Source organism: Rhagoletis pomonella, unplaced genomic scaffold (genome assembly GCF_013731165.1).
Source record: "Rhagoletis pomonella isolate Grant_MI unplaced genomic scaffold, Rhpom_1.0 Rhpom_scaffold_00001, whole genome shotgun sequence".
NCBI classification, from domain to species: domain Eukaryota; kingdom Metazoa; phylum Arthropoda; class Insecta; order Diptera; family Tephritidae; genus Rhagoletis; species Rhagoletis pomonella.
This window is the reverse complement of record NW_023458555.1, coordinates 12,779,305-12,791,956: the sequence shown is the minus strand read 5'-3', so window position 1 is coordinate 12,791,956 and position 12,652 is coordinate 12,779,305. Positions and strand designations below refer to the sequence as shown.

The window sequence follows — 12,652 nt, the reverse complement described above, 5'->3', positions numbered from 1 at the left end:
TTTATTTTATTTTATTTTATTTTATTTTATTTTATTTTATTTTACTAAATTTTTTACTTTGTTTTGTTTTATTTTGTTGTATTTTGTTTTATTAGATATTTGGTTTTGTTTTATTTAATTTAATTTTCCCTCTTTTTTACCTTGCTAAAGTTTTTTTTTCTAATTTAGTTTGATTTGATTTAATTTAATTTAGTTCTATATATTTTGTGTTGTATAACATTTTTTTGTATTTAATATAGTTGTATCTTATTATAATTAAATTTGACTCGATTCTATTTCAATATTAAAAACCTGGAAAGCCATGCCCAACTGAGATAAATAATTGGTTTCATCGTCGTTAATTACACATACGTGGATAAAGACAGCTGCAAAGTTTTTTTTATTGTTTACACCTTATACATACATATCTAGTATCTGTGGCAACGGCAGATTGTGCCGGTTGACTGACAGCTGGTAGCGTTTTGCTGTCAATAATTAGTGGTAATTTATCGCGCGCGAATGTGTGGTTTTTTGATGTTTGTGGTAAGGTTTAATTCATACTTAATTTATAGATTATGCAGCCTGATTAGAGAAATTATGACATTTGTCGATGGTTGCATAAAGCAGTGACTTACAAGTCTGATGGCGAATTTATGGCAGAAAAGTAAAAATTTGTGGAATTTTTCCAAGCTCTGCACAAAATTAAAAAAAAAAAAAATATCAAAAAAAATTTGCTTGAAAAGCATTGTAAATATTAAAAACGAAACATCATTCAACCATTTTTGCCCGCCACTGTATCTACAAAATTCACATACATACATATCTACAAATACTAACTATGTAGTATTTTCGGGTTCCCTTCATTAAAATACTTCTGTATTAAATATGATTTGTATTTGGCAATACTGACCTCGGCTGAAATCTACGTATTTTCGCATTCACGCGATCTCCGAATTTTAAATATTTAGCTGATAATGATGAGTTTTAATTTTTATCTTAAATTACAGTTTTGTTTCTTTTATTGTTAATTATTTTAACTTCCCACCACTTCAATACAAAAGCCATTGCCAGCTGCGCCGCGCCCAAACCGCGCAAATTATTTGTGTACACGTACATGCACCACCGTATACAATTTTCATATATTTCCTCATCATGAACGACGACGGCGGCAACAACCAACATACATAACAACAACAAGGTCAAGTACAAGAAATCTTCGTTTAATGCTTGAATTTATTTTGAATAACTTTTTCCGAGACAAATTGTGATGGGAATTGAATTTTAATTTCGTCTGTGTTTATATGTATGCATTTGGTTTGTAGTTCTTGTTTTTATAAAATCTTTTTTTTTTATTTTATTTGTACGCAGTTGGCCGCTCACTGCAGTTAACTGACATTTGCAAATAACAAGTAAGGCTTACGAAATTTAAGGTAAATTTGCATAAATAGCTATGCAAGTTTATATGTAGATATGTATGTAATTAACTAATTAAGTGAAGACCATCTCAGCATTATCATTTTTTTTTTTAATTTTCTGCGTAAGAAAGGTCGTATGAGATTTAAGCAACACTTTAAACTAATCATTTTTTTTAATCATAAAATGTATAGTTAGATAAATAAGCAGCAGAGAAAATAAGTGTATGGCTGACTAATTACGCTGAGTGCTTGAATACTCTAAATTGGTATCGTCATCTACACCAAACTCTTAGTAAAGTCACTCGAGCCATTTTGATGAAGACGATGCCGCTGAAAAGCGATGTACATTAGTTATCTTTCTCTCGGCAATTTATTCAGATTCATTAAAGAGTCTGGAAAGTTGCAAAAGTGTAATTAGGGGAATGCTCTCTTCATTAGGTATCCTTTTATTTCTTATCTAAGCATATGTAATAATGATGTATTTTGGAATGATTTTCCGTCAGCCCTGGCCAAATTTGGTTTGGAGAGGAACCGGTTTCGGCGTAGTGCCATCTTCAGTGTTAGGGTACGAAAAATTACCCTGCTTATGGCACAGAGTTTGACGAGCGATGACGGAAAATCGTTCCAAAATATATCATACGAAAATGAGAATATGTAATCATAATTTATTCTGAATTTCATCGAAATTTGACCTCGCCGAATTTATTCTTGTTCTAGAGTAATTTGCTAGAAAAAGTCACTTCAAAATTGAATAGTTTTTTTTTTCCTTTAATTTATATAAAATATAATCATTTAATATGGACACATGGATGCATATACATAAAAAAAATTTTAGAAGCAGATCTCATAAGTTTATATTTTTCTATGAGCCGTAAATGCTTACTGAAAACAAGTTTCCAACTATTTTATCAAATTGTCGAAATTTTTATTTTTTATGTATGTTACCACATAACTTTGGACCACGTTAGCCGATTTCCATAATTGCTCTTTTAAAGGAAAGGTGCTACCACACAGGAGGTGTAAATCCGGTCATTGGATCATGAATAAATTAACGATTATCTTAAATTTTCAAAAATTTGCTTTTTGTTATAGCTTCAATGCACACTCGCTCACGAAAACTTCTTAATTGAATAAATACATACATATATCCGAGTGGTGGTTGTAAAGTATGCTAACTTTTAGTGAATGCGAAAAACGTACATATTTTCGGTGAGACATCCTTATATAAGTAATGAAATTATTGACATCTAAAAATTCAAAATTAGTAAAGGAATTCATCAAAATTTTAATTAATCAAACTTTAGTAAATTAATATACTATAGTTGTCAAAAAAGCAGATGGACAGGCACATATCTTCATCTTTTTTTGGGAGTCTATTAGACTGAATATGTCTTCCTTATCAAGCTTATTAATTGCATGATGAAATCTGCAAAAAAATTAATTTTGAATTAATCATCTTTATTTTTATTAAACCGCTGAGTTAATGATTTGTTAATAAGTTAAAAAAAAAAATTTACTTTTGATAAACATGCATTGCTATAAAAAGCGAGGGGTTGAGCTTGCATCTCAAATATTTAAATATACCTATGTGCATAGATGTTTAAGTTGACATACACATACATCTTACTATAACTACAATACCAATCTAGTATAAATAAGTACTTATTCGGCAACCTTGAAAACCTGAAACAAATGAACTTTACATTCGATTGCTTCTTGCTGCCATAAAAAGCGTACAAGTTGGAAAATTGCAACAAAGTACACACTCACAATTTTATTGACAAATTGATGGCCGAATTAGCCATAAATTAGTTGCGCAGAAAAGCTATTGTTTATGGTAAAATGAAGGTATGTGTTTAATTTGTGTATGCATTGAACTTTAATTTTGTGCTGTCAGGCCTATAAAAATTCCGACGACTCATTCACAATGGCCGTATTGAATGCAAAACTGCTGCTGCTGATGACCGACCGTACCAGCTAACTACATACATATATAAATGAAAGACTTAAGAGACAAACTTGTGATTGCTTTCAGCGCATTTTATGCAGCAGCAGCATTTTGCCAAGCTAAACGAAATTAAACAGCAGCTCTATGGCACTATTAAATTGGCAATTACACTGGCGAGCCATGTAAAATATGTTTAATCGAATTGAAATTAGTTTAGTGTTTAGTGGCACGATCGTGCGCTTATGTACAACAAGCATCTTTATTTAATCGATTGTGTGACTAATATGTATGATTGCGAAAGTTATAGCATTAAATAATAATACGAAATATAGTTTTTTTTTTTTTGAAAGATGAAATGTATATTTTTTAATAATGTGCAAGCAAAATGGGGACTAATTTCAACTGGAATGAAATGGTCTGTGGCTATTGTGCAATGAAAAATTGAGCGCGATTATTTTAGTAGCGTCAGCTGTAAGTGAGGGAGAGCTAAATTTTCCAAGCCATGTTTTGAAGAAATTCTATCTCATTTCCAAAACAATGAGAATATTTTTAGGGATCTGAAGAGGGTTGCCACCGGTTAAAATATTGAATTAATTCAAATTATTTATTAAGTTAAATAAACTATTGCGATATGGCTATCAATCAGAATTGTTTGGAAAAGGCCTTCTTTTTTAAATGACATTGAAGAGGGTAGCCAACTGTTTTAAAAATCAAATTCAACTTGAATTAAAGAAATTAGGTAATTGCAATGTATATCACAACAAGGGTGTCGTAGTTTGATAATATTTTGAAAAAGGTTGCCACTTATTTAAAATATCAAAATTTAATTAAATTTTATGCAAGTTATATGAACGTACAGAGAATTTTTGAGGTGGTGGGAGAGGGTTGCCATCTATTTAAAAAAGTCATATTTTAATTATTTAATAAGTTAAAATAATTTTTACAATATAGACATCAACAGCAATGGTTTTGAAAAGGCCTCATTTCTAAACCACAAGTATGAGGGTTGCCACCTTATTAAAAAGCCTGATTAAACTTGATTTAAGCGAGCTATTTGATTGAAATATATATCACAATATGAGTGCCAGGCGAAAGAGATTTAAGAACGTTTAATTTAAAAATAAAAAAATTAAATTTTGGCAAAGTTTCAACATGCTGAGTGTTTTTTTTTTTTTGAATACATCACACTTAACGCTACAAACAAAAATATCATACATTCAGCAAAGTAGCTGAGGGAAAACTTGTATTTTATAAAAAGTCAACATTTTTGTGTATTGCAGCATCTTCCAGACTCCGCCGATAAATTTAAGGTTTACCCAATTACGATTTAGGCAAAGAATTACCTTTTAAGGAACGTTGCTGCTGCAGTTGCATCACCCAGCCACACATTGGTAATCCAAACATCAGCGGCTTTGTAACCAAATGGTATGTTAGCAAAATCGAAAATGATGTGTTAGGTGTACAACATTCAGCTGCATATACATAAATGCAATTGAAAATAAGCAACCAACCATTTGTGTGCCCCCAACAGGTTTTACATTATTATTATTTTTTTTTTTAAATACAACGCGAAAGTGAAGTAAAGAAAAATCTTAAGCGCCACACTAGCACTCAAGCATTTCATCAACTTTTAATCATATCTTAATTAAAAAAAAAAATAAAAATTCAGGCATGCAACCTGCAATTATAGACAACTTTTACTGTTGATAAGTTAATTAGTCCACCAAATTGGCATTTTTGTGAGCACTAATGAGCAAATGCTGGAAAATTCCAAATTAAAAAAGGAGTTTAAATAAATATTCATACATACAGTAAATGTGGTCTACTGTCATAAATGTAGATATTCATAGACCTATTTTTCCATGCACCTACACAAATATGCCTCTAAATATAGCTCGCTTCATATACTGCTTGGTATAATTAGTCATCATGTTGATTGTAAGTCTTTTGTGAACCGGAAAGATATAAGTTTTTACGTTTGATTTTGGCAAAAATATAGCAGCAAATAGTTTGTATTTAAGCTAATTGAAAAAAGTGGCTGAACATTTCGGGCGAGTAAACTAGACTCTAATGAAAAAATCCCATCCAAGTGCATCTCGAAATAAACATTTAGGCTTTTCCGGAAGTCAAGCCTGTTGAAAAGCACTGGACAAAACAAGAAATCAAAGAATAAGTAGATGCTCTCTTTTTGCTAAATAGAAGCAGTAAGTATATGATATTCAGGCCAAGCAATCATTCAGGGATATCGCAAAATCTATCGTGGTCCGCATTTTCGTGAAAGCAACGAAAACACGATCACTGAATCCGAATTGCTACGAACGCAGGCATTCACAGTATATGGGGCCCTTAGAGGTTTCCATATTAGTATGAACTTAGAGGGAGGCTCCGCATGGGAATCTGTGTAAAACACGAGCGTACGCATTTTCCTATATGGAGATTACCATACCAACATACCCAGGTCGGTTCCTCGTTTGCGGGGCTACGAGTGTCCTAATCCCGGTTACTCCTGTTAGAGACTACCAGTACTGAGTCGGTTGGAGTCTTAATTGCTAGAAGAGTCTACGGATTTCGAGGTCTTACCAGTGACTTAAAACCGGGGACCGCGGGCTAACAGATGCCCCTGGAGTGTCTTCGTTGGCTAGACAAGTAAAAATAGTGAGACAAACTAGGCTGAAAGACAATCTAGATGCACATGTAAGATCGTACAGCTGGTAAGATTTGCAAGATGTAGCTTGGCAAGCAACTCGAGCGGGTGTAAAAAACCGGAAAAGGAGCAATAATCCATGCCTAATGGCCACCCGGGCTGGAAAGTGCTCCCCAGTAAAGCTAGTAAGACTTGCGAGATTAGTAAGATGAGCAGTGTGAATGAGGTGAGTTAAGTGACTCGGAACAGGGGTTGAAAATCCAGAACTGTGTTTAGAACAGCTAGATTAGTAAATCTTGCGAGAGGAGTGAGACAAACAGTATGATAATGGAGGTTGTTTTTGGGTAGCAACATGGCGAAGCTGATCTCTGATTAGGCAGACAGTGTTGGAGGTTAATATATGATGTGGTTTAATACCTCAATTCGGGTAGAACTCGCAAGGGTCCAATGTGGAGTTGCATTTCAACCGGGTGCCGGGACCCAAAGAACGGCAGAGATTTTAAGTAGGTTTCGGCTTTACCAAGGTGGTAAGTGTATCTGCCCCACCACTGCCTTTGGAACTGAAATGCTTGCATTTTAGGGCAATGATTAAGGCATGAATTAATCCGTTTAGCTTTTGAGCTTCATGGAGCTCGGACTGCATTTAATGCGGTAGGTGCCCACGTTAAACCTAAATTCCAGATTGGTTACAGGCGTTGATGTGCTGATCTGTTGATTAGTGCACTATGAAAGTCATAGTGAGTGCTGAATGGCGAATTGGTTGGCAGATTTTGAATTTTGAGCTTTCCTAAGGCATCAAGCAATACGGAGGCGTTTGCCTAACTTGGCTGCAACTAGACAATGATCCGTTTGCTACTATTTTGATAAGCATACTTTGCTTAAGTGAGTACAGTATTTCCTCCACTTAAGAATAAGCACACTGGTTAAAGGAATTCCTCCTTATGTGCACTTCAAATGTGTGTTCTTGGAACTTATATTCAGTGAGTACTGTTCTTCTTAATTTATATAGGTATGTATAAGTATCAGCGGCACTTTTCTTAATTACTCTGATATGTAGTTAATTATCTTAACATGAATTTGAGATCTCTAAAACTAACATGTTGTTATCGAACAAATTGATCAGTGGGTTAAGTATTTAGTAATGTATATAGATGAATAGTATGCACTTGTAGAATGTATTCGTATGTATAGATAGTAAGTATATATTATACAATAAATGTATAAAAAAATACAACAACAACTGCGGTAAATTAATTGAAATAGCATTTTGGTAGATAGATACAAACATATTTACAACACAGCCCAGAATTTGGCAAAATTCGTAATTTTTTTTTCTATGGGGCATGATGTTTCAGGAGTAATTCATCCATGAGTGTGAGCATATTTAAGGAAAAACCACGAAATATTACTATTGTTGGTCATAACATGGATTCGTAGTACAAAAAAGTATTACTTCCGATAAGGGATTGCCTCAAAGTCACATAGTTGAGACTTAAGAAAAAGGCGTTATACTTTTTCCATTCTTTCGGGATGTCCGCGAAATTTGTGCGTGACTTTTTTCTGCAATTTTGGAACCTGCTTTTAGACTATTGAGATAATTGGGAACTTACTGCTCCGAAAGTATACATATTTCAATACTAATTTTACTTTTTATGAATGTTTATAAAAGGAAACGTAAAAATACTGCAAATTTTCTGATTAAATGGCTGTTTGCGGTTCTCATGAAAAATCACAAGAAATATTCTTCCCTTTTGTTGTTAGTTACTTGAAAAAGTACTTTGCTGTTGCTGTAAATTTTCTTGAGGAAATAAATATACGAGCACTTTTTTCTTGAGAGCGGCATGTTCATTTTTTGAAGATTTGATTACACACAGGTGAATAATAATAAAAATTGATGAAAAGCAAAAAGTATGCACACTAGACGACATCAATCCCCATAAAAAAAAGTCGGAATTATAAAATCTATTTTATTTCAAGACTTGCAGTAAAATATTTCGGTAAAATATTAAGCTTTACGTGAGCTGGACCGATTTGAAAATACCTCCAAAAATTTTTTATGAATAGAATTTGTGTTCAAAAAAAATTTCAACGGAATTATAATAATGAGATTTTTTATGCCAATTTTGAACTTTTTTCAGAGAATAACTCAGTAAAAACTTTACCGATTTGGATTTATGGGGTGTCATTGAAATGCTATTTATTTATTTGAAAATAAACACTTTCAAAAATTTGTTTGATATTATTATGCAGCTTTTTTAATCTTACTTTGAAGAAATAATTTTTATCCTTAAAAACTCAAATTTGGAGGTATTTTCAAATCGGGTAGCTCACATAAATCTAAATATTTTTCCGAAGTATTTTGCTAGAAGTCTTCAAATATAATTTTATTAATCCCGAAAGAAAAATCGCAACTTTTGTTGGTGATGCAGTCTAATGTACATATATACATGAAATAGTCCAAAAAAGGTCCTGAATTAGGCCCGAAATGATACCCAAACGGCCCGAGCTAGTCCCGGAACGGACCCGAATAACTCCTGAGGTAGTCCCAAACTGGACGGAAACTAGTTCCGATAAAGACATTTTTACACATCAAAAACTCCTTTTAGATGCTTTTCAGTTTTCACACCACTCATCTTCACTCAGAAATTATTATCTTATAAAATATGGCAGTGTGAATAGCGTTGAAAATGTTCATTACCGTATATATAATCTACTTATGTATGTGTACATACATTTATTAAAAATTAAAATCCATTCGCTCCATTACAAATCATTATCGCATTACTCTCACTTGTGACGTATTTAAGCATTAAGCTAAATGGCAGTGCATATGTACCACATTGTGTCACTTTGGCTATCCTATCCATACATTTAGCAGCCACGCATATTTACATACATACACATGCAAATATATGTATGTGCATTTATACACATAGAGGCAATAAATTATCTAACACTTACCCGCTTCGATAAGCAACACTTTCCATTGCGGCACCTCGGACAGACGTGAAGCGACCACCGAACCAGCCGAACCGCCGCCAATCACAATAAAATCATAATCATAATCCGGCTCCGATCGAAACTGTCAAATGAGAAAATAATAATATTGGTATACATTTTTGTCGCTAATGTAAATGTTGAGATTTTCGACCAAAGAAATACATAAGTGATAAATGTTAAAAAGTGATAGTCATATGTATGTAGAATGATGACATCATAAAAAGCTTACAAAATACATACTTTTTAATTAATTAAAAAGGTCGATAAATATTTCTAACCCATGTAGCACTGTAGCACGGCAGATGGCTTCTAGTGTCGGGAAGCAAAGGCATACGGGACTGATCCGTTCAAAGCTGACCAGAAAAAGTAGAACAAGCATATATACCAGCTAATTAGCGCAGCTAGGTTTCTTAAATAAATTTCCGAATATTGGAGTTTCTGTGGACTTTGCTCTTGCTCAATCTAGAAGAATAGATGTCTAGTCATTTGCACCAGCTAGCCCAGACAAACAACTGGCACGCATCACCATTTCATTGACTTTAGAGCCGCTTTTTATAGTATGAAGATAGGGTGCCTCGATGCTATGTCTCAGTTTGAGATTGCCGAAAAACGAATACGAATTATTTGGAGCAAAATCATGTGGCCAAAACGGGAATTAAGTAATAGATTAGGATAGCTTCTTACACTGAGCAGCAGAGAAATCTGCTTGGCCATAGGTCTGCTCACTGCCCTTATTACTCTAGCAAAGGTATGCGGAGAGACTCGTTGTGCGTTCAATGACTTCTGCAGAAGCTGCAAGGACGAGGAGGAGCCTGAAGCAGTAAGGCGAAAGTCCCGCATTTAAAAAAAAAAATTGTGTTTGTTGTATGTAAGCGAAGCTGAGCCATAGTGATGTTCTTGCAGGCCAACTACTGCGTGCTACTGGGTGCGTACCCCTGATTTAGAGTGTCGATAACCAAAGGTTTAGCTACTTATAAATTTTACAAAAATTGAGTTTAGTTTACAAAAGACTCAAAAATTGTGTCTAGTGCTAAAAAAATTAATGTCAAGTTTTTAAATTACAAAAAAAAAAAAAAATTCCTCTCTTCAAATGATAAAAATTTATGTTCAGTTATCACAAGACCAAACAATTATGTCCAGCCACTAAGTGCAAAAAATTTCCAGTTCTTAAATGATCAAAATTTTTACTTAGTTTACAAATTTATGTCCACTTTTTAATAAACGAACATTTTTGCGCAGTTTTTTAATGACCATAAATATATGTCCGGTTTCAAAACGACTTAACATTTTTATGTCTAGATTCGAAATAGCTAAAAATTAAAGGCCAATTTTTAATGACCAAAAATTTATGTTCTGTTTTGACATGACCAAACATTTATGGCCAGTTTTTAAAGTACCAAAAATTTATTTCCAGTTTACAAACTACCAAAAATTTTTATTTGTATTAAATTTTTATAGCAATAAAATTGAAGAAGCCTGATAAGAGATATTTTGAGTAGTAGCTTAAGTCTCTTATTTTTTTTCAGTGTGCTGCATTTTTAGTTGAATTTGTTCCAAATACAATTTTTACTTTATAGCTGCGCTTTTTATTAAAAAAGAATTGTGATTTTCAAAAGGGAAAAATATTTTGATCAATGAAATGTGTGACTTTGAAAAACATAAAAGTAGCGATGTTAAATTCATTAAGTAAATTAATTGAAACAGTTTCAAGTAAAGAATACATACATATATCGCATACCGTCTTCAAAAGAGGCACAACTCAAAATTTAACATTTTTGAAATTATGCGCCGAAAATATACACAAAGCTTTTATTTACCTTTCTGCAAAAGCTGGAGCAAATTTCGTTTTGATTTGTTAAAAAAAAAAAAACTAAGGTAAAGTCTCCCTTGCCCATATGAATATTATGTGCTCAGAAATAGTTTTTCGCATTTTTTGACAAACGTGTAATTTTAAGTTGTGCCCCTTTTTTGTGTCCATGTACACACATACATATGTATGTAGCTACTTGAAATAACAGCTTGCCTGACTTTCAACCTATCACGCGAGAATCAATTTTTTTGTTTGCTTTTTTATAATTCTTATAATTCTTAATTCAACTTTCGACTTACCCTTGGCGTGGCACGACCACAGGGATCCTCGAGATCGCATTGTGAACGAATGAACACCTCGAGCAGACCCATGAAGAGCATGAATGCGCTGCCGCCACAGGTGGAGGCCAATGTGGGACCGGTTGGCACGCTCACCAGGCAATCGCAGCGGCTAGCTGACATGTTGGCTATTTGCCTAATGTCGACAATCTATGTAAATATGTTATCTCTTGCTGCTGTTGTCGTTTATTATTTGCAATTTGAATAATACTCGCCGTGTATTTGCTTGCCGGTTTAATATTTTGATTTTGAAAGTAACACTAAACGTTGCACTTTTGCGCTGTTATTTTATGCTGCTAGACGTAGGTATGTATGTATATGTCTTTTAGAGTTGTTGCACGTTTTCTCACTGTTGCTGTATTTATTTTTTATTTTCCCAAGCTCCGTTTATTAGCGATTACCGGCTGTCTGCACGTTTGTTACCAATTTGGCTTACTGTTTTTTGCTGCTGTTGCTGTTGTTGTTCTTGCATAGTCTGCAATAAAAAAGAATGCGAATAAAAAACAATTAAAACCATTTCAAATCTATGGGCGCAGAGTAGCTGGAGTTAGTGTGAGTAATATTAGCAGCGTGGCAATCCATTGCCACCGCATTTAGAAGCTCTACATACCTATTGGGACAGCGAATTTTTCAAAATATATGCAACAATTTTTATTCTAATATTTTTTTTGTATTCTAATATTTTTTTTGTATAAAAATGTGGTTGATTTTACAACAGAAAACATAAAAATATAATTCCAAAACTTTCTGCAAAACCCGCGAAAATTCAGCAAACTTTCATGCAAATTTTCTACTTTTTAATCAGATTTTTTAGAATTGTTTTGAGTATGCAGATTTGTAGCCTAATTAATTTTATTATAATAAGTACAAGTCTCTTTCACACCAAAAAAATGTTTTGTCGAAAATACTTTATATGGAAAAAATGCAAAACACTTTCAACAAAAAATCCTCAAAAACCAATTCGGTGTTTGACCAGCACCGAAATTACATTTTTTACTTGGATTCAAAACTGCATACTCAGAAAAAGTCTAAAAATTATGTTTTTATGTGTTTTGTTGTAGAAGAGACCATGTTGTTATACAAAATTGGTAGAAAAATATTTTAATAAAAATTGTTGCATATATTGTGAAAAATTTGCTGTGCTAATACTTTGTTCCGGCAGTGTATACAATTTTTGGAAAATTCAGCAAGTTTTCATCAAAATGTCAACGCTTTACTGAATTTACATAATCTTTAGAACAATTTTAGTTATGCAGTTTTATAGTCCATACAATTTTAGTTGAATGAAGTGCAATCTTTCACGGCTAAATAATTCCGTTGATTTTTGATATTTTTTTTTTGTCGACGGATATTTGCACTTTTTTCATATAAGCTTTAATTTCTTACGAAATAAAATGCTTGGGACCGTTAACAACAAAGTTTCAAAAAATTAGCGCCACTTTAAATAAATTTCAGTTTTTAGATACATAAGAAAAAAATTTCTAAAATCAAAGCAATTTTGCAGCCGGTTGAAACTTC

At 33.0% G+C, this 12,652-nt stretch overlaps 1 protein-coding gene across 1 annotated transcript in view; it reads right to left on the bottom strand.

Annotated features, from left to right (window-relative positions):
- LOC118750637 (glucose dehydrogenase [FAD, quinone]) overlaps positions 1 to 11,582 on the bottom strand; it is a 15,834-nt gene extending 4,252 nt beyond the window's left edge. The window contains exons 1-2 of the mRNA XM_036485373.1: positions 11,096 to 11,582; positions 8,948 to 9,068 (exon numbers count right to left, since the gene is read on the bottom strand). Of these exons, the coding sequence (XP_036341266.1) occupies positions 8,948 to 9,068; positions 11,096 to 11,257 (283 nt within the window). The 5' untranslated portion in view covers positions 11,258 to 11,582. The remainder of the gene's footprint in view (positions 1 to 8,947; positions 9,069 to 11,095) is intronic.
- Positions 11,583 to 12,652: the final 1,070 nt, after the last annotated feature.